At 39.7% G+C, this 27,930-nt stretch overlaps 1 protein-coding gene across 1 annotated transcript in view; it reads right to left on the bottom strand.

Annotated features, from left to right (window-relative positions):
• Nucleotides 1-27,112, bottom strand: part of SOHLH2 (spermatogenesis and oogenesis specific basic helix-loop-helix 2) — a 37,908-nt gene extending 10,796 nt beyond the window's left edge. Inside the window, exons 1-6 of the mRNA XM_068526492.1 lie at nucleotides 26,926-27,112; nucleotides 18,459-18,673; nucleotides 10,725-10,786; nucleotides 10,540-10,644; nucleotides 8,890-8,989; nucleotides 7,200-7,310 (exon numbers count right to left, since the gene is read on the bottom strand). Coding sequence (XP_068382593.1) covers nucleotides 7,200-7,310; nucleotides 8,890-8,989; nucleotides 10,540-10,644; nucleotides 10,725-10,786; nucleotides 18,459-18,673; nucleotides 26,926-26,973 — 641 coding nt within the window. The 5' untranslated portion in view covers nucleotides 26,974-27,112. The remainder of the gene's footprint in view (nucleotides 1-7,199; nucleotides 7,311-8,889; nucleotides 8,990-10,539; nucleotides 10,645-10,724; nucleotides 10,787-18,458; nucleotides 18,674-26,925) is intronic.
• Between the last annotated feature and the right edge of the window lie 818 nt (nucleotides 27,113-27,930).

Below are 27,930 nucleotides of genomic sequence, written 5' to 3' on the forward strand. Positions count from 1 at the left end.
TTCTTCCTTTCTAAGAATAGGCAACCTTACTTTGTTCCAGATCTTTTTAAGGAACAAATGGTCAAAATCTCATCATTAAGTACAATGTTAGCTATAGGTTTTTCATAGATGCCCTTTAACAGATTCAGGAAGTTCTCTTCCATATCCATTTTGCTGAAAGGTTGCTTATTTGTCTTTTAATCTTATGTTGTCAAATAAGTTTTCAGAATCTGTTAATCTATTGTTTTCTCCTTCATTGTGTTTAATGTGGTGAATTATATTGATTGATTTTTGAATGTTACATCAGCCTTGCTTTTCTAGGATAAACCCAGTGTGGTCACGACACATTATATCTTTATCTATTACTTCATTCAATTTGTTAAAGTTATGTTAAGTATTTTTATGTCTCTGTTCATGAGAGATACTGGTCTGTAATTTTCTTTTTTTATAATATCTTTATCAGGTTTAGGGTTATGTTAGCGTCATGAAATGGGTTAGGAACTGTTCTTCCTCCATTTTCTATAAAATTTAAGACTGGTATTACCTCTTCTTTAGGTTTTTAACAGAATTCATCAGTAAAACCATCTGAGTTTGGCGTTTTCTCTTTGGTACTTTTTTGTTTTTTAGTAAGTCCAATTTCTTTAATATATAGGGCTATTCAGATCTGCTTCATCTACTATCAGTTTTGGTAAATTGCATTTTTCAAAAATTTGTCCATTTCACCTAAGTTGTTGAACTTATTGGCATAAAATTATTTAAAATATACCCTTTTATAGTATATGTTTATTGGATATGTAGAGGTAATTCCTCTTTCATTCATGATATTGGTAAAACGTTTTGTCTCTCTCCTCACCTGCCCGCCTCCCTCCCCTTTCTGTTTACTTTGGATTTACTTCATTTTACTTTTTCTAGCCCCTTAAAATGGACCCTTAGGTCACTGATTTTTAGATCTTTTGCCTTTCCTAATAGAAGCATTTAAAGCCCTAGTGTTGGGACTTCCCTGGCAGTCCAGTGGTTAAGACTTCGACTTCCAAAGCAGGGGGTGCGGGTTCAATCTCTGGTCGGGGAGCTAAGACCCCACATGCCTTGCAGCCGAAAAACCAAACATAAGACAGAAGCAATATTGTAACAAAATCAATAAAGACTTTAAAAAAAGAAAGAAAGAAAGCCATAATGTTTGCCATAAGCTTTAACTGCATCTCACAAATTTTGAAATATTCTATTACCATAATCATTCAATTTGCAATATTTTCTAATTTTTCTTGTGATTATTTTCTTTTACCCATGGATTATTTAGGAGTGTGTTCTTAAATTTCCAGATGTTTTTCTTTATATCAAATTCTTATTGGCTTCTAATTTAACTTAATTGTGGTCAAGGAACACACTCCTTGTGAATTCAACTTTTCAAAATGTATTGAAATGTACTATATCCCCCGGCATACAGTTTATCTAAGTGAATGTACCATACGCCTTTGAAAAGAATGGGTATTCCGCTGCCGTGCTGGGTACGGTGTTTTACAAACATCTACCAGATCAAGCTGGTTAATAGGGCTCACACCTTCTATATCTGACTGATTTTTGGTGTCCAGCCGTTGTATCAATTGCTGAGACAGGGATGTGAAATCTCCAACAATGCTTGTCAATATCTGTCCCTTTAATTTTGTGAATTTTTGCTTCAAACACATAATCACTTGCTACTTGTGATTATTACATCAGTTGAACATTTTAAATACCAAAAGTATGCATTTATCTGACAGACCTGGAATGATTATGTCTGCTGCTAAGGTTTTCACTACAGGTGCAAAAGCAAAGTGTTCTTGTACTTTCTGTCTGATTGTGGCAGTCAATATGAATGGAAGAGTACAGGAGAAAAACATGGTAATACAGAGAAAAACACAGAGAATTTTTGCAACTCATAAATAACTTTGTAAACAGTGAAGAGCCTGTTTTACTACCCCCCCCAAAAAAAAACCCTAAAATTTGAGTTAAAAGAACCAACAGTTGCAGATATTTTAATCTGATATTGTCATCTAATTTTAGACTAAAAGAAGACACAGTTTGTTAATCCCAAGCTCCTAAATTATCTCTCCCCCTCTCCGCTATCCCCTTTGGTAACCATAAGTTTCTTTTCTAAGCCTGTGAGTCTATTTCTGATTTGTAAATAAGTTCATTTGTATCATTATTTTAGATTCCACATATAAGTGATATCATATCTGTCTTTATCTGATTTTCTTCACTTAATATGATAATCTCTAGGTCCATCCACATTGCTGCAAATGGCATTATTTCACTCTTTTTTATAGCTGAGTAATATTCCACCATACACACGCACACACACACACCACACACACACACACACACACACACACACCCCACATCTTCTTTATCCATTCATCTGCTGATGGAAATTTAGGTTGCTTGCATGTCTTGGCTATTGTCTATAGTGCTGCTACGAACACTGGGGTACATGTATATTTTCAAAGTAGAGTTTTCTCCAGATATATGCCCAGGAATGGGATTGCTGGAACCTCCACACTGTTCTCCATAGTGGCTGCACCAACTTACATTCCCACCAACAGTGTAGGAGGGTTTCTTTTTTCTCCACGCCCTCTCCAGCACTTATTATTTGTAAACTTTTTAATGATGGCCATTCTGACTGGTGTGAGGTGATACCTCATGGTAGTTTTGATCTGCATTTCTCTAATAATTAGGGATGTTGAGCATCTTTTCACGTGCCCACTGGCCATCTGTTATGTCTTCTTTGGAGAAATGTCTATTTAGATCTTCTGTCCATTTTTTGATTGGGTTGTTTGTTTTTTTGATATTAAGCTGTATGAGCTGTTTGTGTATTTTGGAAACTAACCCCTTGTCGGTAGCATCATTTGCAAATATTTTCTCTCAGTCCACAGGTGGTCTATTCATTTTGTTTATGGTTTCCTTTGCTGTGCAAAAGCTTTTAAGTTTAATTAGGTCCCATTTGTTTATTTTTGTTTTTATTTCCATTACTCTAGGAGACGGATCCCAAAAAACTAATGCTGTGATTTATGCCAAAGAGTGTTCTGCCTACGTTTTCCTCTAGGAGTTTTGTAGTATCCAGTCTTACATTTAGGCCTTTAAACCATTTTGAGTTTATTTTTGTATATGGTGTTAGAGAACCTTTGTGAAGGATGTTAATGTTGGCTCAAAAAAGTAGGATACCCAGCTCAGGGGCCCCATAGGGTCCTGCTCTTTTCTTTTTCCTTTGTGTATGGAAGCAGCAATAGGCAACAACAGGCAAAAATGTGTTTTGTTTTTGTCATCTACCACAGAAGCCAGCTTGGTTATGACCCAGTCCAAATAAATCAGGGAAAGAACCAGCTAAAAGTGATTCTAAGAGGCTGAATGGCATTTAAAGCCAAAGGTCTTGGTCCAAACTACATTCTTGGTCTCTCCTCTGTACAAATGTGTCTTGAGCAATCAAGACTCACAGAGAGAGGTCTCTTGGCCACATATGACTTAAGACCCTCTGAGAACTTCCTATTCTACCTTCCTAAAATTTCTAAGACTTGACCAGCCCTGGAAAAGCCTTCATTTGTGAGAAACTACAGCAAAACTCACTTTCACTTCAAGTGAGTGACATCCTGAAAATGGTTAAACCACCACCATTTTGGACTCACAGATACACAAACAAAATGAGGGTATCACACTGCAAAGTATACACCGTACCAAGATAAAGACATATTTATATATTTAAAGCGTGTAATGAAAGGGATTTCATCAAGAATATTAGAATTAGCCAATTTTTATTAATCTGTTCTAATAAAAAAAAACAGAGATGGTAGAGTTGTTTAAAAAAGAAATTCCCAAATGCAAATATTCAAAACCATCAGCTGGGATCATTATTTCCTCAACATTAGCAAATATCATGTTACCTATGCTGCTTAAAAACAAAAAAGAGCAAAACAAAGCAAAAAAGACAAAACCATAAGTAAAGCAGCTGATTGGGAGGAGGAGGAGAAAAAAGAAGAGAAATAGACTGGAAGCATCTATTTTAAGATTCACAGGAATAATCAGAAGGGTTAAGAAGAGGAAATGGCATAAAGTAATTAGGGACGGATTGTTACTTTCTGGTATCTCCCAAGCAAATCTCTAAGTGGAGGGGTCAGTTCCTGGCTACAGCTTTTCTTTCTGGGAAACAAAGATTTCTAGCCCTTTAAATAATGCAACAGGGGTGGACACCCCCCAAAGCATCTTTGTAGTCCTCTAGACTAGTGCTTCTCAGATTTTAGTTTTCATCAACCACTAAAATTAAAAAAGAAAAACAACACAGAACTTTGGGGGACCAATAAAGGATTGCCAACATTCGATTCAGACATGAAAAATAATGAAAGAAAGGTACCATCTCCCAATAACATTTGTTGTAACCATTTACTAATATCACCATGATTTTAACACCAAATAAAGTATGGAAAACACAATCTTAGAATATGTTATATAAAATATAGCTTTAAAAATACTCATTGCACTGTATTTTTCTCATTTCACTGCAGATTAGTGAACTCTACAGGATAGCCTGGCCAGCAGGCCCTAAGTCTTCTCTTGGCTAAAGCAGCAGACATATGAGTGAAGGCCTTTTGGACCAGACTAGCCCATCTACCAGCCCATCTCATCAAGCCCAAAACCACACCATTTTCCCACTAATCTTCAGCAGATGATGGAGGCCATTCAGCAGAACTTGATCAACTTCCTCCTCCTTTCTGGCCCCATCAAAAGACTCATCTTTTCCCTCTTGTGTCATATACGTATAGGTATGGCTGATTCACTTTGTTATAAAGCAGAAACTAACACACCATTGGAAAGCAATCATACTCCAATAAAGATGTTTAAAAAAAAAAAAAAAAAAAGAACGTCCAGGCCAGGCACCAGCTGGGAGAACACAAACACTCCAGAAGGGGATGGCTGGGGAAGGCAGAGAACACAGGGCACGAAAAAAACAAACAAAAAGACTCATCTTTATCCACACTTAGCTTTAACTCCTTCTCTCCATTTTCAGTAGAAGAGGTGTTCTTCCACCTGGTTCTAGATTCCAAAGCCTTCTGCCTCCTCAGGGATGTAAATCCATCGCCAGTGGCCCTCACTGCTTGAAAGGGACTAAAATTCTTTGACATTCCTCCCATTGAGAGGTGGGGTCTATATACCCTTCCCTTAGGCTGAGGTAGGCTCTGTGACTGCTCTGACCAAAAGCACATGGTAGAAGTGGCACTGGGCCAGTTTCTGGTCCCAGGCCTTGTGAGAGCGGCAGCTTCCTCTTCCTGCCCCCTGGAACACTCTCTCTAGGAGCCCTGGGCTGCCATGGAAGAAGTCTGACAACGCTGAGACTACCAGGCTGGGGAGCCCCAGCTGCGTTCAGCCTTCCAGCCATCCCTGCAAAGGCCCCAGACCCTCCTGACTAGACCATCCTCCAGCTGAACGCTACCAAGTAACCCCAGTTAATGTCACATAGGCAGAAGAATTGCCTAGCTGAGTCCTGCTCAAATTGCTAACCCATAAAACCACGTATCAAGCCAATAAACTTCAGTTTCATTTTTTAAGCAGCCACAGATAACCAAAACACGAGTATATTTAAGACCTCTGTCTCTCTTCCAGCTATCTTCTTTTGGAAGATAAATATGAACATATTCAAGTCTGGCCCAGCCTTATCAAAATTTCTCATTTTCCCCTAAATTCCCTTTTATAGACCACACACCTTCCTTTTCTCCTTCCTTTCATCTGCATTCCCACCTTTCATTCTCCATCTTTCTGCAACGGCACTTCTTCCCTAACCATGCCAAGGGAATTATTGTTGCCAAGGTCAGTGACATTTAGGTTTTGCTAAACACAGTCAACTGTCAGTTCTTCCCTTACTTAATCTCTGCGTCATGCGATATTCCTGAACACTCACTCCTTTAGGAAACTCTCTCCTCCCCTGTTCTCCTCAATACCACTCCCTCCTGGTCTTATCTTCCTAGAAACTCTTTTTCCCCCGATCTCTTCTCGGCTGCCTGGACCTTAAATATTGAGGTTTTACCTAAGGTCCTCTTCCCCACTTGTCTCTTCCCTACATGCTTTTCAAAGGCATTATATCCATCCTGCATCCACCGCTTCAAACAGATGCTGTATCCTGATAGCTCTCAAATCCCTGTTTCTAGCCTGGATTGTCTCTAGAACCTAAGGGCCAGTTCCTTACTGGGAAGCTCCATATAAACTCAGCAAGAGCAAAAATCACCTCCCACTCCCAGCCTGCATTCCACTGTACTTCCCAGTCAGTCGATGGCTCCACCATCAACTTGGAAGTTACACCTGACTCTCCTTCAGCCACATTCACGCTGATTCTACCTACTTCATTTACTTAGAATTGGCTTACTTCTCACTATGCCATTTCTAACACCACAGTTCAGGATTCCATCATTTCTTATTACAGACTCCCCTGGCCTCCAGATTCAATTCACTCCCTAACATCCTGCTCAAGTGTTCATTCTAAGGTACAGATCTTATCATATCACACCTTTGCTAAAATCCTTTAGTGCAGGATGAACAGTTCAGGATGAAATTCAAATTCCTTAACAGGACATACCCAGCCCTTACCTACTACCTCTCATCTCTTGCCCCTTCCTACTGCACCCTTATGGCCAGCTCTATGAAAATACCTGCACTTCCACAAATTCACTGTACTTTCTTACACTGCCAGCCTCTGTACCTGCTACTCCTGCCACATGAAACATCCTTCACTGATTTCTAAACCAAACTAAACCAATTTTTGTTCAAAGCTCAATTTAGCTATCGTCTTCTCAAGAAAGCCTTCGTGCCTCCTCATTCTGTCTTAGGTAACTTTCCTAGTGTCCTACTGTGTGTTCTTTTCTATCATGATATTTATTAAAACATAATTTCCTATTTAAGAGCCTATTTAGAAGTCTGTCTAAGCACTAGACTAAGACCTCCTTGAAGGCAACAATTTATTTTTTACCTCAGTTCTCGAATCACATTCTGGCATATGAGACACTCACAGCTACTTGCTGAATGACTAAATGAATGAATGAGTGAGTAGCGCGTATTGCAGGGACCAGTTCCAGATCTTCCCCAGCTGCCAGATTTACTAGTTTCACACCAACTTTTGACAATATTATAAAAAATTATGAAATTCATGGAAGCAATTTCTTCCTACAAAGGAATGATGCTAAAAAGGGGGCTGTATCAAAATTCACCTTCTCAGCTTTTCCTTGCTTGAGTGAAGAAGAGAAATCTTTTTGTTTTTCTCGAAATTTGACAACGGAATCTTTAATTCAAGCCCAATGTCATTTCTTAGAGATTCAGAGCTAGAAACAAGAGAAAATCATACCATATATTTAAGAGGAAAATTGTCAGGCAATCGTAAACAATAAGCACCACTACACTAATCAAAGGATGCTTCTCTAAGTCCCTAGCTTTATACAAAGGTGCAGTAAATATCAAAGCATTTTACCTTATGTATCTGGTGCAGAATAGTTTATTTCAAAATTTCAAAAGAATTTATTGTCAAGGTCACCATAAATTCAATGACTGATCAAGATTCTAAAATATACTGATAAAGAGTAACAGATACAAGCAGGACTAAAATATTCTAACCTCACTGAGTATGAGTATTCCAAATTACATGACTGTATCTAAAGGTACATTACAGGAAAAGCACAAAGGATTAGAGGGCCAAGATACACTATTGCAGCTTGATCAGCAACCGGCAGGTTCCCTCCATGTAAAAAAATTGTCATTTAATGGACACTTTCTGGCTCTACCATTTTTCTAGAACTTCTCCAGGCATTTGCATTGATTGGATTTTTTTTTTTTTTAATTTCCCTAAAAAACTTACAAACTAATATTATCTCCTTTATCACAAGGGACATAACTTGATTTGAAAAGTGACTTTTATTTATAGTAGTAGGATTCTGAGGAAGAGCAAAGACACAAGATGAGTAGGGCTCAAAAAGCAGTTGTAAGTAATACAAGAAAATCACAAGGCCTTCCAAAACCCTTCCCAACCCCATATCCCAGAAAAAGTTTAATACGGTAAACTTCTTTGAGATTGAAATGCTAAATAAGATAAAGAAAGCTGTTGCTATCTCTGTACTACTTAAGTAAGTGCATCTTTGGTTTAACCACGCTTATTGGTTGCCAAGTCTCTTCCCTGTTCAAAATAGTTGATGGTCACATTCTACAAATTCCGGAAGTGACTAACTCAAAATTCTCACCACCATCATCCATGTTCTCAACACTTCTGTCCATTCTTTATAGCCCTATGCTCTATTTAAAATCTCCTTGGAAATCAGCTTCAAGTGAAACAAAGAAATTCACTAAAATAGAATTTTTATAAGCATACAGTGTTAGAATTGAAAGGGTTTTAATGACCCCCAGTTCAATGCAGGTTTAAATACTACTTCTAATATCTCAAAGAGACAGAGACAGAGAGACCATCTTTAAGGGTTATTTTCAGTAACTGGTGGGGTAGGTTCATGAGTTCAAAAAAAGACATTAGGGAGAAGCTTACTGGCAGATGGATAACAGCTTAGGACTCCATTGTTTTAAAAGTTTGAACATCACTGCTTTTATTTAACCCAGTCTCTACTTTAACATGCCCAGTGATGGGTAACTTACTACCTTACAATTCAACCTGCTCCCCTGTGGTTATGAAGTGCTTCCTTATATTTAGTTGGATATTTCTGTAATGTGTCCCCACAGTGCCAGCTCAGGATTCTGAAATACAGTACAGGTTGCATCCCTCTTCCACAAAATAGCTACTTTCTTTTGCATCATCCCCAGCACTTGAGCTGCTGTTGCACAATCAGTAAGTCCTCCAGAAATGTTTTTTAATGAAATGTACACAGTAAAAATTGCTACTAGGAAAAAGTGAAAAAAACTAACCAAGCAAATAGATCGGTAGAAAAATATCTCAGGTGTTCACTGCAGGACTTCTGCAGGGGCAGTTCAGGTTCTTCAGGCTTCACAGAAATTTCATTCTTAACTGCAAGTTTTAAAAGAGGAAACGTTTCAATTATAAAATCACTGGTGGGGATGATGTTAATCACACATATAAACCCTAATCAAAAATAGCTGTCATGTTTCACTCAATAGATTTTACAAAGCAGTATTTTTAAAATAAAAAGCAATTTTTATAGATTTCAATCTGTGAAGCATGAAACTACCCAGGTGAGAAAGCAAAATTAAAACACTACATACACGTTACTCCACGGCAACCTCTTTCAGCCAGGTTCTACTAACTTTGTGATAGGTGTGCTTAAAAATGCATTCAACTGAGTTTACTTATTATTTACAGGTAAATGTCAGAGACAGAAAATGCATATGAGTCTTCAGTAAGTAGCTGCATTGTCAAAGCATCTGATGGTTGTGTTGTTTTTTGGTTTGGGGTTTTTTTGGGTTTTTTTGCTTTTTGTTGTTGTTGTTGTTTGTTTTGCAGCTGCTCATCCTCAGAGCAGAGCTGAGGTGACTGGATGAGACGTGGTTAGGACCAGTAGGAAGGGTGCTAGACAGGTGGTGATGAGCAGCTGCTCTATTTCCACTGAGAACCAAAATGAGAAGAGGCTGCAAAAGGACTCTGGTCCCAGACGGTTCCACATTTCATTTCCAGGAAGAACTCTGACACCTGCAGGGGCTGGGAGCCACTGGAATGTTACAAAACAGACTCACTCATCTTGCCTAGATACTGAAGAAGGACATTAAAAAAAAAGGAGGGGTGTACTGATCTTGTATCATCTGGAGTATGAGCTTATCCGTGATAATCCTGAAAGCGTCTTTCAGGTCCATTTTAAGAAAAATACCTTAATTTTAAAAGATTTCCTACTAGTAACCCGGGTCTAGAAAAATCATAAATAGTCACTGACAAACAATGATTCCAGTAGAATTTAACTTCAGAAATTGGAGCCTGTCCTTTTACAAGCCAAATTAAAGCAATTTAATTATCTTAAGTGTTTAGATGCTGGCAATACACATAATACAATACAGGTGAAGAGTTTAGAAATGTGAGGTCTCATTGAAGCACCGACACTAATTATCTGTGTCTAAAAATCTAAAGTAGAAAGGATAGCCACCCGTTAACTTAAAGAAGTGAAATAATTTATATGCAAGTGTTTTGCAAAGCACAAAGACTCAAGGTTAATGGCTCTGGCTTTTAGACAATCACACAGCACAAAGCATGAATAATTCCATTCAAATGACTAAGAAGCTAGGCTAACAAAAAACACCCCCCCCAAAAAACAAAAAAAACCTGTGCTTAACCACAACAGGGCATTTGTCCCTTGTGCACATTTTAAACCTTTGAGGACAAGCTTTTTCTTCACAGGTATAGAACGTATGTTTCCCTTTATTTTATTCACACTTGTTTTTTTCAGACTATGTTTAACAAGGATTACATGTTCCTTGTAGTATATAGCATACAGTTAATCCTTAACAAATAAAAGGCATAAGTGGAAAACCAACTTAAAAATGTATAAATACCATTTTTGTAGAATCTTAGTTAGAATTTTTCTAACCCTTGGAAACCTGCTTTTCACTCACCAGTATTTGAGAAACATGTTTTCCAGTATTTTATCACAACACTCATTTTTTCCACTGTCAGTGGTTCAGTTAAAGTAATATCAGCTCCGTGACCTGAAATACAACCTAAGAATCTTTGTATTAAATATTGACCTTATGATTTCTATTTGGGGAAAAAGCAGATAATATATCCAACAGGCACATACCTTTAAAGTTCTCAGGGATTATAAAAACAAAGAGCAAATGTGTATTTTTTTTCTTGCCAGATCTGAAAGGGGAAAAAAAAAGTTTAAAATGAAGCAAAATCATCGTTCAAAAAATTGGGATTCAAACATTTAGCTCATTAGGAACGAACTACACTAGACTAACTTTATTTCATTAGAATTTAAAATGGTGGCATTAATATGGAAGTTTAGTGACAGTACCATCTCAAATCAGTGAGGGAAAAGATGGACTTTTTTTTTTTTTTTTTTACAGTTCATAAAAGAATAGATTGTGTTTTTATTTCTTGCAGTTGCACGAAGAGGCGTCTGAAGTGTGTGGCTGGGATGGACAGTACAATTACAGATTATTTGAAAACTACGAGGGAGGGGAACATTCTCCCGAAACTGACGCTTGCTCTGTTTGAAGCTTTATTTATAATAGATGCTGTAGCTTCTTATTTCCTTTTAATGGCAAGAAAATCCAAAATTTGAGTCTTCAGTCAAACATACCCCTGGCTTCTCTGAGCAGGAGTGCAGTCTGTTAATAAGAACAGTCTTTTTATGGTTAATTTCTATGGCAACCACAAATGCCTGGCTCTCCACAACTGGGAAAGGGGTAAGTTAGAAAATAAATGACTTTTTAAAAATAAACTTTAATTTTAGAATAATTTTGTATCTACAGGAAAAATATGAACATAGTAGAGTTCCCATATATCCCAAACACAATTTCCCATACTGCTAACATCTTACATTAGTTTGGAATATTTCCAAATACTCCAAATTAATGAGCCAATATTGATACATTATTATTAATTTGTTCATTCTTTATTCTGATTTCCTTAGTTTTTCTTAATGTACTTTATTTTCCTATGCCAGGATCCAATCCAGGATCCTACATTACATTCAGTCATTATATCTCCCTTAGGCTACTCTACATTGTGACACTTTTTTGCTGACTTTGTTTCTGATGATCTTGACAGTTTTGAGAATACTGTTCAGGTATTAGGTAGAATGTAAGACGGACCACTCTTATTCTTGCTTTAAATGAGCCAAAATCTTATCCAGATTCTTGATCTAACCACCAGTTTCAAGAAATTTAAGGAAAAGAGGAAAATTTTTTTTCAATCCTATGGGGATGAAATCAGAATGTGGGAAATTTTATAAAACAAATGACCCGGGCTTCCCTGGTGGCACAGTGGTTAAGAATCCACCTGCCAATGCAGGGGACACGGGTTCGAGCCCTGGTCCGGGAAGATCCCACATGCCGTGGAGCAACCAAGCCCGTGCGCCACAACTACTGAGCCTGCGCTCTAGAACCCATGAACCACGACTACTGAGCCCATGTGCCACAACTACTGAAGCCCTCACACCTAGAGCCCGTGCTCTGCAGCAAGAGAAGCCACTGCAATGAGAAGCCCACGCACTGCAACGAAGAGTAGCCCCCACTCGCCGCAACTAGAGAAAGCCCGTGTGCAGCAACGAAGACCCAATGCAGCCATAAATAAATAAATAAATAAATTTATTTTTTAAAAAATACATAACTCAGAATATTTACTAAGTTAATTATGTCAAACAAGTATCAATAGGATATTGCTAAAATGGGACAATCACCCAACTGAGCTCTATTCAGGCTTGATTGTGTTCTATGAATTCTGAAAGAGAATTTGGGCTAAAAGAGAAGAGAGGAAAGAACACGGTTTCTATGAGGAAATGAGAAGCTCAGGCAGAAGTACTGCCGTCAAAATAGGCACGAGTAGGAGGGAGGATGGGATCCGACAGGCAGACTGAAGTGGCAGTAAGGAAGGCCCCTTAGCACAGGGTGGGGTGTGGACCGTGGAAGTGCGGAGGAGAGAATGACGCCTGTGTGTCACAGTGGCCACAGTGTGAACCTTTCCCATCTACTTCGTGAGGGATGAAAAAACGTGGGGTATAACAGGGGTATGAATAATGGGATGAGGTGGGAGGGACAAACAGACTGAACAGATAGAAACATATTGGGTAGTTTAGTCCAGCTTTTGAAATAAAAAATACTTTGTGGATTCACAAAAACAACAAATTATCATAAGTTAAAATATTCTAGAATTAGAGAATTTTTTAAAAAACAGATTCTTTGCTTTTGGAAATAATCCTGTATCTATTTTTTTAAAAAATTGATCTTACTAACAGGAAAATAGGTTAGATTTGGATATATGGATTTTTATACCCCAATGACTTTCAAATTTCAAGCTTCACATCAGACAGAGTTGGAATTCCTGGACTTTTGTCATTAGCACAGAATCGATTACCAACCCAAACACTTCCTCTGTCAGTGAAGCCCTAATTGTGCAGGAACCCCAGCAATCAATAGAGTTCCCAGAATCCAACACTCTGGTCCAGAGCTCAGCTTCTCATTCACATTCTGTACAAATTAATAAGCTAGCAGAGTTTCTAGTTTCCAGGATCACCAAAAAAGGTCCTCTTTCCAATGAATGAATGTTCCTTAAAATTAAGCAACACCAAAACACAACAAAAATCTCCTTTCTCCACCCCAACTAATACCACTTCTTTCATATACCAAAACTAAATTGCAGGTTCTGAGGCCTTAGAAGCACCTTCTCAATTGAGGTCTCCAGAGTTTTAAAAATCTGCAGTTTGCTGGGGGGCAGTTTATTTATCCTCATGTTTCACAGCATACACTGTTTAAATGACATGATGGATCCTGAGACTACACTCCACATACGAGATTGGATATTGATGTTCTAGTGTCCACTGCTAGCCTATGCCCAGTACTCTCTGGAACTGGAGGCCGCCATAAGCTCAAACTGCAGCAGTGGCCATTCCCAGCCTTGTCCCCATCCTTAAGTCTGGTAGCTGGGAAAAAAATCATATGAAAGTGTTTTGAACTGAATTGTACACTCTGATGATCAAAGAACCTCAGGAAAGATCTGGCTGGCCGCTGAAATCTGTCATCTAATAGGAGGACCAAAATGTTCTTATAAGTCCCTATGAAGCCAGGGGAAATCTCTAAAGGCACTTCCTTTATAGACACAGGGACGTCAAAGGACAAAAGCCAGTGTCATTTTTGGGTTGCATCCGTCTTGAGTACGGTTATCCATTATGCAACCTGTGGGCCCAAAGCAGCCAAATTAACCTGGTGTGGTCTATTTGGGACTTGTAACAAATAATATTCTTTATTAATTACTTAATGAACTAAAACAACCATTTTCAGTGAGAAAATTAAGAGTTTTACTGTAAATATGAAAACACCGAGTTCACTTGCTACTAACAGGGCACCTGCGATAAAATGCAGTGAAGTTCTAAGTTGATTCTGGTCAATAGTGAAGGTTGGTGTGCCCGATCCCCACTAGGCTTTTTGTCAGAAGAGTTTCTGCTGTGACCCTTCTAAGTCAGGTTCACCACATGACATGATACTAGAAACAATAAACATCTAGAATGTTCCTCAGTTCCTATTTATAGAATAATGCGTTTAGTAAAACTACTTAGATGTTTTGTTGTTATAGTGTTTATGTCAAGTATTCAGGTCATGCAAACTGGCTGATCAGATTTACTGAGTAGCACTGTCAAGTCAAGGATGTTCTGGAATTGGGGACATAGCAGGACAACTTGTTAGACCCCTGTGGCTCACAAGATTGGATTTTCTTGGTGACGTAATAAGTTAACTGATCAGACAACCGAATCTACGTGGGAAAAAATAAAATCAGATTCAAACTTGATGTGCCGACTGAGTAGATGGAACCACGTTCTGCGTTCCTTTCCTATCGCTGCACTGCTCTGAGCTCACGAGAATCACAGGGTTTGAGGAACTGCAGAGACAGTTCATGGACCAGAAAGTCACAATGCCAAACAGGATCCATACGCTGTGGGTGAGTTTGAAACATACTCTAATGTTCTGTACTGGCCTTTGTAAGGTAGTGCCAGGATGCATCTGAATTACCAAGTATCTACACTTTGAATGTGGTTCAGTTTTGAGAACTGACCTGAAAGAAGGGTCAAATACTCCTGAAATGCTGGAACCAAGCACATGAATCCTGAGACCATCTTAAAATACTTTACCACTGGGTGGTGTCTGAGTTCATCTGGCTCAATAAAAATGTGTTCATGAAATGAAATCAAATTAGGGAGTACTACCAGGAATGTCAACCTATAATTGAGATGTGCCGTAATTCTTGAGGATGTCTGGCTATAAAGTACCATTATTTTTACGAATGATTAAAACTGATTAATGATTAGCTCCAAGCTGAAACCCCAGTTCTTGTATAAGAATAAATTTTAAAATCTTTTTAAGGAGCCTGCTTCCATTTTATCCTAAAAGAAGCTTAGTATGATAGCTGACATACTATACTTCATTCTTAGTTTCAGTAAAAATCCGTATGTCTTATAGATATACATAGATTTGTGATCATGTGCTCTGATACTGAAAATCAACATGGACCACTTTTATTCTATAGTTAAGTTCTTCACTCACTGGCAGGGCATAAAAAGGGCCCGGAGAGGAGTAAGGTAAATACTTGTATATTTTCCTGAACCTATCCAGATTTTGAGATATAACAAAACAACAACAAAGCTCTAAGGGGGAAATAAATCTAAAATACAGCATTAAAAAGCTAAGCCAAAACTCTTCATCTTGGCTTAGTCATTAAATATTAGCCAAAACTCAAAAGATAGAGTGCTGTAGGAAAGACAAAGGTTTAAATGCCTTATAAATAGGGCAAGATGTTCATGAGACTCATTATCCTAAGAAAAACTATAGCCTCAAAATATAAATATGCTCCATAAGGGTTTAAATAATTCATAAGTCATTAACTCATAACAATTCTGAGGGCAAGAAAGGGAATTTCAGAGACATTTCTAGCCTCTAAGTCCAGTATCAGGACAGGCAAAGCTTTCACAAAGAAAGCTCTGTCCCTTTTTCAGAGAGGAACGCAAAAGCTAGACTCATGGTCTGCCCTAGAACAGCATGGTCACCCACTCACACCTAGAGCAAAGTACTAAATACCTGCTATTAGTCAAGACGTATACCGGATATTGGGACTAGCATAATGAGACCAAAAAAGAAAACCAGGTGTATTCCACAAATTATTCTCTTTTTCTTTTCAAAGAAATGCCTTTACAGCAAAACAAAAAAATTACCATATGCCTGTCTGTACATTTATTTCCTTCATCTACCTCTTCTCTCTGCTAACACATCTTAAGCTATGTTATTCCGACAAAGAAAGCAGCCGTGGGGAGAATCCACAGAGGGGAGTATCAGACAGAGGTTCTCTCCTCTACCTTCCCAGCTGTTAACAAGTGTGACTAGACATAAAGCTTGTTCTTAAGCAGAACTTTAATCTTATCCTGTTCAACATGTAGCCTCAATGATGAGCAAACACCAAGCCTTTAGCACATCTGGAGAGGCACGGCTCGACTCCTGCTCCTGGAATGGAGAGACATCAGCCACAGCAGCTTGTCCACTGCTCCTCCAAAATGATATGTTTAGGTTAAAGTACGTCTGGCATCTATGGCATGTCCAAATTGTAAAAGGGACTTCAATACAGAAGCCAAATTATTACAGACTTTTAGAAAGAACATGAAGGGAAGAGTTAAGAGTTCTAGTCTGAGTTTTGTGAGAACAAGCCATGTGGTCTCAGGCAAGTCACTTCAGCCTCAGGTCTCTAATCTGCCAAGTAGGAAAGATGAAGCCCTGCCTTATCTCCCTCATAAAGGTGTTGTAAAATTTTTTTAAATATTAATATTATATAAATGAGATATTACTATAAGCCTCCAATCAGAGGTACTCTAGATAGATTTTTTGAAAAGGTGTATTAATAAAATAGGCATACCTTCAGAAGGAAGATCATTCACAACATGTTTTGGAAGTGAAATCCTCTTTGAGGTAATTTGCCTGGTTTGTCTAGAGTTCATATTCCCAGTAGAAGGCCAAAGAAATGCAGAAGACCAACCGTTCTAAGAAACCCCAGGAGCAGTGTCTGTCTGTCTTTAACAAGTAACCCAGTGTCTCTGGCTTCTTCCCGGTCCCACCTGTCGTTTCCCCTAACATAATATGTTTGGTCCTCTTTATTCTGGAATCAAAATATTTCTCTGAACTTTCTCCTTTGGTCTAGAAAGACCTCTCCTCTAATTATGAGAAGTACTTATATATTCCAATAGTATCTACAATTACACTTCATCAAGTCTTCTCACAGAAGGGAAACACGTTCAACCTCACCTAACCCTGTTTAAAAACATCCTAAACGGCTCAAAATCCTATGTAAACAGGCAAGGAAGAACCAAAATCTTTCACCTCTAGACTCCAGATCTCCAGAGTTGAGTGGGTCAAACAGCAGCATAACTTCTATGGAACTACCAGGTGAAACAGGAATAATGGATGTGGGCTTCCCTGGTGGTGCAGTGGTTAAGAATCTGCCTGCCAATGAAGGGGACATGGGTTCGAGCCCTGGTCTGGGAAGATCCCACATGCCACGGAGCAACTAAGCCCGTGCGCCACAACTACTGAGCCTGCGCTCTACAGCCCGTGAGCCACAACTGCTGAGCCTGTGAGCCACAACCACTGAAGCCCATGCGCCTAGAGCCCGTGCTCTGCAACAAGAGAAGCCCCCGCTCACTGCAATTACAGAAAGCCTGTGCGTAGCAACGAAGACCCAATGCAGCCAAAAATAAATAAATAAATAAATAAAATTAAATTTAAAAAAAAAGAAAAGAATAATGGACGTGGTATTGACCTGGACTCAGTGGATCCAGAGCTTCATGGCTCTTTCACATTAGGACATCTCTTGAAAGAGACACCTTCAGCCCAGAGCTATCATGACCCAGAGATACAAGTGCTCACCTGCTTTAGTGTCTACTATAAGAATTAATGAACTCTGAAACAATATGCCATGTTAATGACATAGTTATTAAAAAGGAGTACCTACTGAATTAAGGGAAGCATTATATACCAAATAAATTTCTATGACCAATTAATTCTTATATCCTCACCCACACCTATTACTTTTAAGTTAAAATGCTAATTCTTATAATAGTAGGTCAAACTGGCAGTAAGAACAAAAACATATATAGAGATTCTGCCCTTGAAAATATCCCTCATCTTAAAAATTAAAGTAGAGGGCTTCCCTGGTGGCGCAGTGGTTGAGAATCTACCTGCCAGTGCAGGGGACACGGGTTCGAGCCCTGGTCTGGGAAGATCCCACATGCCACGGAGCAACTAGGCCCGTGAGCCACAATTACTGAGCCTGCGCGTCTGGAGCCTGTGCTCCGCAACAAGGGAGGCCGCGATAATGAGAGGCCCGCGCACCGCAATGAAGAGTGGCCCCCACTTGCCGCAACTAGAGAAAGCCCTCGCACAGAAACGAAGACCCAACACAGCCATTAAAAAAAAAAAAAAAAAAAAAAACTGACTCAGTAGAGTCTTTGTAAATTTAACATTTAAAAAAAAAAATGAAAGTAGAATTGTATCATCTTTTAAGAATTTTTATAGAAGCAGGTTTTAATAAAAACTATTCTAGGGACTTCCCTGGTGGTCCAGTGGTTAAGACTTCGCCTTCCAATGCAGGGGGTGCAGGTTCAATCCCTGGTTGGGGAGCTAAGGTCCCCTATGCCTCATGGCCAAAAAACCAAAACATAAAACAGAAGCAATATTGTAACAAAGACTTAAAAAAATGATCCACATCAAAAAAAAATCTTTAAAAAAAAAAAAAACTATTCTAAAGATAACAGAGTCAAGATTTTGGAGTTTACCTAATTAACCTGACAGCTTTCAGCTCCTCGGCAGTTGGTAAAGAAGTCAACTTCAGAAAAACCATGTTGAATGTGTTATCATCCACAAGTGCTGCTGCCTTCTTCACATCACTAATGGTGACGGTGACTTTTGCTAAATTTGAAAAGAATTTCTGTACAACATCAGCCAGGTACTGAACAGTGACATCGCCAACTAATAAGAGGTCTATTTTTGCCTGAAAGAGAAGGAAAAAAGCAGAAGCATCACACAATTAATGTCTGGGCATAGAGAACATGCCATCATGTATGAGAAGATAAATAAAGGTTACAAATAGCCAATGACTGACTACTCAGCTATACTGAATGGTCAACTATAAGCATACCTCAAGGGCAGGAACTATTCATCTCATGTCCTTAGAACCTAGGGTAGTGAACGGATCTGAAAGTTATGCTATTTTTTAAAGTTTTGCCTACAAATACTATTCTACTGTGGTTTTCCTACAAGTTTCTTTCTCATCCTATTAACAATAGATAGGATTCTTTCTATAGGCCCAGTTTCCCAATCGCCCATCCTGCTGGAAAACCTGTTTACTAATGAGAACCAAGCTGGTGACTCTCCCACATGATTTACTTTGATGAAACACATTCCAGAGAACAGAGAAAGATTTAAATTCCCTGATCCTAAGAAATACTCAAATCAAGTCCTTTCTTTGAATAGAATATACATGCTATTCAAATCCAAACATTAGGAACCGAAGAGGCTCTTTATTTCCATTTGGGGATATTTTCAAGCACATTCAATTAGAAAAAATATAATTTCCATCTTCATCTTTTATTTCTCCATGTTTTATTCTGTACAGATATTAAACACAATCCACTTAAAATGACAAAGAACAGCATTACTGAATATGCCAAACTTCTCTTAGTAGTTTCAAATGCCATATATATGTATGTATGGATGTATGTAAGTTTTGGGGAGCTTCATTCTGATCCATTGATTTATTTGCCTATTCCTGGTTAACAGCACACAGTCTAATTACTAGCTCTTTATGTTTCATATTTGCTAGAGCATATGGTTCCCTCCTTGCTATTTTGCAGTTTGGTTCTTAGATATTTTCCCACAATGTCTCTTCCCACAGAATTTTATCAACAGCTTGTCAGGTTCCATAAGGAACCCTGTTAAAATTTTTATTACAGTTGCATTTATTTTAAAGATTAATTAGGGAATATCATTATGTATTACGTTTCCCTATTTAGGAAGTATGACTCAGAGAAATCAGATCTTTTCTTATCTCCTTCAGTTTTATAGTTACCTTCATATAGATTTTGCAAGTGTCTTCACACATTGATTCCTAGATTTTTCAAGATTTCAGAGTCATTGTGAAGGCGATATGGTTTCTCACTACATTTTCTGATTGATTATAGCTGACATACAGAAAATGTACTGATTTCTGTATAAGGAATTTGCTGAAAGTACTTTTTGGTACTCTCCATTTAGTTCCAGTACTTTTTAGTTGATTCTTCTGAGTTTCCTAGATAGGTAATCATATGGTTTTCAAAAATGACATTTTTGTCCCCGTCTCCAGAATTTATGCCTTTTACTTATTAACCTTAAAGCACTGGCTAGGACATTCAAAACAATGGTAAATAGCAGGAGTGAAGTGGGCATTCTTGCCTTGTTCCTGACTTTAGTGGGAATATTTCAAATGTTTTTACTACTACATGATAATGAAGGTCAATACCCTTTATCAAGTTAAAGAAGTTTCTTCCTATTTGGAGGCTAAGAATTTTAAATCAGAAATGGGAGTTAAAATTTACCAAATGCTTTTTCTGTATCAACATGATCACATTTTTTTTTCTCCTTTCATCTATTAGGTAGTGAATTACATTAATAGATTTCCTAATGTCAAGCCATCATTGCATTACTGGGATAAACCCATACTTATTGCAAATAGATTCAGTTCATTCATATTATTTTAGATTTTTGCATCTATGTTCATAAGTAAAACTGGATAAAATTTTGTTTTATTGTACTGATTTATCTGGTTTGGGTGTCAAGGTTATGCCAGCCTTGAAGCAATAGAAAGCTTCGAAATTATTCTCCGGTCTTGAATATTTTATAAAACATATAAATTATTGGCTTCTTGAAGTTTAGGTAAAACTTGTCTGTGAAATCTGAGCCTGAAGTCATTTATAAAGGTAGGTTTTAGACTACCTTTTACAGTTCCTTAATGCTTACTAGTAAAATAAGTGTTCCGCCTTTAAGTGAATTTTATTCACATATATTTTTAAAAATCCACTTCATTTCTTTTCAAATGTATTAATTTTTAAATTTATATAACATTTATTACTTACGTTGAGTTCATCTTGCTTGCTTTCCAACTAGACATTAAATTTATTTATTTTATTTATTTTTGGTTGTGTTGGGTCTTCGTTGCTGCGCGCCGGCTTTCTCTAGTAGCGGTGAGCGGGGGCTACTCTTTGTTGCCGTGCGCGGGCTTCTCATTGCGGTGGCTTCTCTTGTTGCGGAGCCAGGGCTCTAGGCACGTGGGCTTCAGTAGTTGTGGCTCGCGGGCTCTAGAGCGCAGGCTCAATAGTTGTGGCGCACGGGCTTAGCTGCTCCGCGACATGTGGGATCTTCCCGGACCCGGGCTCGAACCCGTGTTCCCTGACTTGGCAGGCGGATTCTTAACCACTGCGGCACCAGGGAAGCCCCAACTAGAGATTTATAATTAAATTTTTTTCTATCTTCTTTTTCTGGTAATGCTTTATTAGAGACTGTAGAACTACGTGGTCCAATATGTGGTTATTTAAATTTGTGTTAATTACAATGAAAGTGTGAAATCAGTTCAGTTACACTAGCCACATTTCAAGTGCTCAATAACCACATATGGCAAGTGACTACCATTTCAGCATAATTATAGTTTCATCATTGCAGAAAGTTCTATTGAATGACGCCATCATCCAAGTGGCACTTTGTTGTACCCTACAAATTTTGATATATTGTGGTCATGATCATTCATTGCTAGTTTATATAATTTCAGTTTATATTTCCATTTTAACCTAAGAGTTATATTAAACTCCTATATGATGTTAATTTTCAAGTGGATAGTGTTTTGGTTTTTAAAATTTTTTTTGGCTATTGACTCATTTCTTATTTCAGTGCATTGTCAACAATGGATGCACACTATATGACTTCTACTTTTTAGAACTGGTCGATATTTTCTCTGTGACTTAATACACAATTTTTAATGTTCCATGGATACTTGAAAACAATGTGTATTTTCTGTTAGGCATACAGCCTCTACATAGCTTTCAGACTGAACTTGCTTGTTGCTTTCTTATTTTAGGTCTACTTGATCTTTCAGTTTATGAGGTAGATATATAAAACCTGCCCTCTCTAATTACGGTTTATCAATTTATCGATTTCTCTAACTATAGACTCTATAAATAAACTATGGATTAGGTACATAAAGGTTCATAACAATTATATATATTCATATAAATATATAACAATACTACTTAACATATACTATATAATGATCTACAATGTTTATGTAGTATATATTAACATATAAATATAATTATAGAGAAAAAACTATATATAAAATATATCTTTGTCCTTTTTAATGCTTTTCACCTGAAATTTTATTTTTTTCTGATATACAGCACTTAGTTTTTTATACCTTTATTTTGAGGCTTTCTGTATCATTTTGATTTTGTATGAATTTTTTAAATAAAATATATTTGACTTTTTTAGGTTTTTTCCAATTTGAGATTTCAGTTTTTAATATAAGTAATTGTTTTTAATAAGTAATTACTTACATTAATGGCACTAGCTAATGAACATTAACTAAGATAATCAATGTAATGTAATTAATTGTGAAACATTCATAACTTAACATGAAATGGTCTTATTCCCTTCATTTGTTATTTCAAGTTTCCCATTTACTGTAATTTTGTTTCTTTTTTCCCACACTTTCTGTTAGGCTGATCAAATTTTCCTTTTTCCCTCCTGCTGCTCCTACAATACTTTGGGAGTTAAGCTCCTTATTTATGTTCTTTAAATGGCATTAGGGCTCACAATTCAGTGCTAGCTTTATAGTCAAAATACTCCTCCAAGTCAAAATCTGTTTGTCTCTGACCTTTGAAGATACTGGGCCATTTTCTTCTCACAACCAGAGCTGCTGATGAAAAGAAAAAGCTGCCTTGTTTTTCTTTTAGTGCTTTTCTCTTATGCTGTGGATTCTGATCATTTCCTAGGATGTGTCTGGGGATGGACCTTACTCAGTCCACTTGGCACTCAGTGGATCTTTGGCTCTGGAAATTTCCTTCTATTATTTCTTTGATTATTTCCTCCTCTGTTGCCTTTGTCTATCCTTGGAAACCTTCTATTAGATGCTGGACATCCTAAATTGATCCTTCAAGTCTCAACTTCTGCAAGACTTTCTTAAGTTTATTGTTCATATCACCAGCTCAGGCTTTAGTCCTTCTAAAGACTTTTACAATTTCAGTTAATTTAACATGAATTGCTCATTTCTAAGATTTTTCTCTCTCTTTTGATAATTTATCATAACCCGCTATTTTTAGGACATGATATCCCCTGTGAACATAGAAATTAGAAATTTTAATTTTTTTCTATCCCCTTTATAATCTGCCTCTGGAATAGTTGTCTGGTGATCCTTGGTTATCCAAACATAAATCTGACTCAAGGACTCAGCTGACATGTATGAGCAGTTTCCCCTGCAGTTGGGGTGGTCTGTTTCCCCAGTCACTGTTTCTTCTAAACTGTGGGTTTGGTGTGAATGGTAGGGATGATGGAAGAAAGGCTGGAGAGCAAAGCGGCAGGGACCAGCTATTTGTCAAAATATAGGCAGGCTTTACTCTGAAAACCAATCACTTTGGTTTATTTCCCTCCTGGGCAGAGCTGCCTTTCCTTTCACCCTTGTCAACTGTAGACAATTGTATTAGTGTAGTATTAGTATTAGTATTAGTGTAGTGTATTAATAATTACACTAAAAAAAAAAAACCCCATAAAAACCAGGATATCCCGGGCTATGAATCACTTGTAAACCTTTCTATTAGAAAAGTTTATTTTCTTTTTCCTTTAGAACCTCCTGCCACTTTTATGCATCTGCGTAAATGTGTTTGATGTCTATGTAGTCTTGCCATAGATATTTATTAAGCCCCTACGACAGGGCAGATGCTGTGCTGGGAATTCAAGGTGAACAAACAGACAAGCTCTCTGCCCTCATGGGGCTTACATTCCAGGAGTCTTTTTTTTTTTTCCTGCTGATAAGAAAGTATGGCTTTCAGTCCTTGGAACACAGGGAAAACAGTGGATGAGCCTCAGTTCTACCAAAGCTATTATTGATCCTTTTTTAACAGTTTGATGCAGTGGGAAGAGGGCAAAGGCTTTCGAGGTACGCAGAACAGCGTCTGCCGCCTGTTCAGCCACTAACTAGCAGCTCTGAGTAAGATACTTATGCGATCCTCATCTGGGGGGCAATAATACTTACATCACAAGACTGTTATACGGAGTAATGTTTGTACAATGCCCTGTAGGTGGTAGTTATTGCCATGCGTTCTCAGGTAATACCAAACCCGAGCACAGAACCCATCAAATCAACCTGATGGGGAAGGGGAGATGGAGAGAGAGAATTAAAAGGAAAATTTATCTATGTCAGGCAGTGAAAACACCCCTAAAACCAAACTGCTCTCTGCATTACCTGAGCCATAGGGCTCGGGACACAGGGCCAACTGAGAAGCAAAGGTAAGTTTTGAACAACAGGCATCAGCTGCTAACTTGAGCCCTTTCCTGGATAGCACCTAGCGCTTCTGACCACATTCCCCTCAGAGGCCCAGTTCCCAAATTCTCCAGAGTCGCTCAGCTAGTTTTGTGGAGAAAAGTCTAGAGCAAGCTTTGAAGGGCAGAACCCAGGTACTGGGGAGAAACTGAGGAGAGGCGGAAAGAGATCTGGAAAGGGATGGGGAAGCCAAGTATCACTCACCGGTCCTTCCGTGCCGGAATCTAAGCTTTTGCAGTGCCTGGCAGCAGCACACAGAGGGGCAGGAAATAAAGCAGCTCTGGAAAGAACTGATTTGCCCTCCTGCCCAAGGCTTCCTTCCCTGCCCCACAAAACCATCACACTAGGAAGTTCCTAATCAGACAAATCAGGACACTGCCCTAGTCCACTATCCCCAAGTAACCCAAATTAACTGAATAGCTTCTAATCAACTTCAATTTGAATATTTATATAGTTAAAAATATCTTGTTGATGGTGTAATATGAGCACAGGTGATGAGAAGGATCCACAGATAAGAATAAAAGGAAAATGAATAGGGCTTCCCTGGTGGCGCAGTGGTTGAGAATCTGCCTGCCAATGCAGGGGACATGGGTTCGAGCCCTGGTCTGGGAAGATCCCACATGCCGCGGAGCAACTGGGCCCGTGAGCCACAACTACTGAGCCTGCTTATCTGGAGCCCGTGCTCCGCAACAAGAGAGGCCGCGATAGTTAGAGGCCCGCTCGCCGCAACTAGAGAAAGCCCTCGCACAGAAACGAAGACCCAACACAGCCAAAAATAAATAAATTAATTAATTTAAAAAAAAAAAAAAAAAGGAAAATGAATAAAACGTTCTAGTACATTAGGGTCTGGAAAACTGCCTTTAGTACCTCTAAGATTTTCACCTGTGAGCACCACGACTTGAACCAACGCTAGGCCTCATTTGGTGGAAATTTTTTCCTGTTTGAATTGCTTACTGCACTCTTTTAACAAAAGCAATACATATTCATCGTGGAAGGTTGGAAAATTCAAAACAGTCTAAAGAGAAAATAAAAAGCATCGAAGTCCAGCACTCAGGGATAAACACTACTACACCTTGCTGTAGATCTGTTAAGTGTGGGCAGTTTTTACAATGCGACATCATCGTCACCAGTGCTCTTCATCCACTCTGATTTCTGAGATCAGGGGAAGACGCAGGGCACTCCAGTCTCTGCCATTTTTAAAACACTGGATTTCCATTTGCAATCTGTGGCAGGCTAAACCCTTAATTAGTAACAGCAGGTGCTGAAGTGCTTAAAGCAAATCACTCCTACATTTTAGTGAGCTGTTATTTATGTCACTCTTATCACTGGGAGCAGCACTGACAACTAGCAGCAGCTGCAGGGCTAATGCCCTCAAGGGGCAATTGTTGGCCTCCAGTTTCCCCAGGAGTCAAGGGATTTAAGCAGCTCTATCCGGAGAAACTGAGTGAGCTTCTCTCCCAATGCAAACAAAAGGTTCAGTTGGGGCTTCAGACTCTTAAGGGTGGGAAACCACAGTTATTTATGTACCACTCGATAATCAGATATTTTATTCAGAGTTCCATTTTGTGCAGCTTTGCCTAATCCTGCACCCCCAAAATACTGTTTTTCCTCTGAGTTTAAATAGGTGCCTCCATTTTTAAATAATTAAGAAAAAACTCTTAAACTCGGTCCACTCCAAGTGGTAGTGATTCCGTTCAGAACGCTTGTTCTTAAGCAGTGAGGAGATTTAAGTATGCAGAACATTCTCAGGGGTAACGAAACTTAAGCAGCACAAAAGGTTTCCCTCTCATATTTATCAAGACGTGCAATACTCAGAAGAAAGCCAACACCAGGTCACCTTGTTTTCTGGGGTCGGTGGGGTTTTGTTTATGCTTCCTTCCTAGTGGGCTGCTAATCACCTTTCATTTTTATCGAAAACAGTCACCAAAATGATTCTGTGCGTCTGCCGAGGGGATGATAAATAAGGTGCGTCCAAAAGAGGCCAGGGGGCCTTTTCACTTCCAGGGAGGGTGGGCAGCTGTGTGAAGAGGGCAGACGCGTCTTTCCGCCAACGGCACGGTCTCTACACACACGTCTGCCTGTTTGGGGGTCAGCGCGGAGAGGGCAGTACAAGGACACTCTGGACGCCACGGCAGTGAGCAAAGCGAAAAAAGGCACCTCGAGCTGTGCAGACAAGAGAGCTGAAGATCAACTTTTCCATATTCAATATGTTGAATAAACTTTCCTACACTCAAAAGTGTGAAATCAACTTTCCTATATTCAGGCTGAAACCAAAGTTGTCATTCCCGTTCTATCCGGCCACCAGCCCGAATATCTACCCTACGACGTCTTGCTCCCGCGTCGCCCCACCAACGGTCTGGGGCCGGGAAGATGGGTTTGGGTTGGCGAGAGTCAAGAGCTCGAGGGGGTGACTCTGTGACACAGTCCAGTCGCCCTCCCTCCTCGGGCCTCCGCTCCGTCCTCGAGGTAGGCAGGCGCCCGCCGTGGGGCCCCAGGAGCGAGCCGGGACGCCCGGGGAAGCGGCCGGGACTGGCTCGCGCCCCGCAGTGGCCCCCGGGCCGTCCCCAGACGTACTGGCCTGCGCCCGGCGTGGCTGTGCCGCCCGACTGGGTCGCCGCGCCGGCCCGCGCGCGGTTTTAAACGCAGCTGCCTCCCCTTCCTCCTCCTCCTCCGCCTCTTACCATCTCAGGGGTTTGGCCGAGCTCCGGGCCGATAATTGAGTCCGCCATGGCCCGTTGCCCACGTGCGGGTCCTGGGGCAGCCTCGCCACAGGAGGAGCTCGCAGCCAGCCCGTCGCGTCCGCCGCCCGCCGCGCGCCAATGGCTTCGTGCCCGCAGCTGCGGGGCGCCCGCCCCCGGCCCGCCCTTAAAGTGGCCCTGCCGCCCGCCGCTGCTCCGAGGGTCCCGGCCGGACCGGGGTCGGGGGAGGGCTTCCGGGGGTGGGGGTACCCGGGGGACGGGGATGGGCCGCCCCAAAGTGCCCTGCAGGTCCTACGGAGACACCGTCATTGGCGTGCTGCCCACCCAAAGTTCCATTCCACGTGCCCCCGGGACATCACACAGCTCAGGCCTCGGGTGGAACTGCCGCTGCCCGCCTTGGGGCGGGTGGTGGGGCGCAAGGGCTTGTCTAAAAGTCTTCAGAGTGTCTTATGGGAACGCTTTCATGTTTAAATATTAGGAACTAGCAAACTGGATTATTTTCTTTTTCCAAGACAAACATATGAGAGGACAGGGAAGGTTGAGGACTGTTATGGTGCTTTCTTTCCAAACTACTAAGAAGCTAAAAATTTTAGAAGCATTTCATGTTGTCCTGTGAGTCAACAAATATTGTCCTCATTTTCTCAAGTGAGAAATCTCCAGATGGTGGCGGCTATGTAATCCGCTTTGTTCGGCCTTGCTAGACATTTTATTGAGATCCACCGAGTGCCAGGACCTGTAGGGGATCCTTCCTCTTGCCTTTACTACTGTTCCCACTGCTGAAAGTCGGTGGGGGTGAGGGGGTGATGGTATCTTACGGTGTTTTTCACTCTGGATTTGCCTAGACTCTTGACCTTACTTGAACATGTAATACGCACATGCTCCACTTGAACCACCATTTCTGATCTCTGGGCAAGCCTCCTGTTTCCTGAGCAGGTGGCGGTGTGTTCTGATTTAGATCATGACAGCATGCAAAAATATAGTGGTTGT

This window comes from Eschrichtius robustus, chromosome 18 (assembly GCF_028021215.1).
Source record: "Eschrichtius robustus isolate mEscRob2 chromosome 18, mEscRob2.pri, whole genome shotgun sequence".
Taxonomy (NCBI): Eukaryota; Metazoa; Chordata; class Mammalia; order Artiodactyla; family Eschrichtiidae; genus Eschrichtius; species Eschrichtius robustus.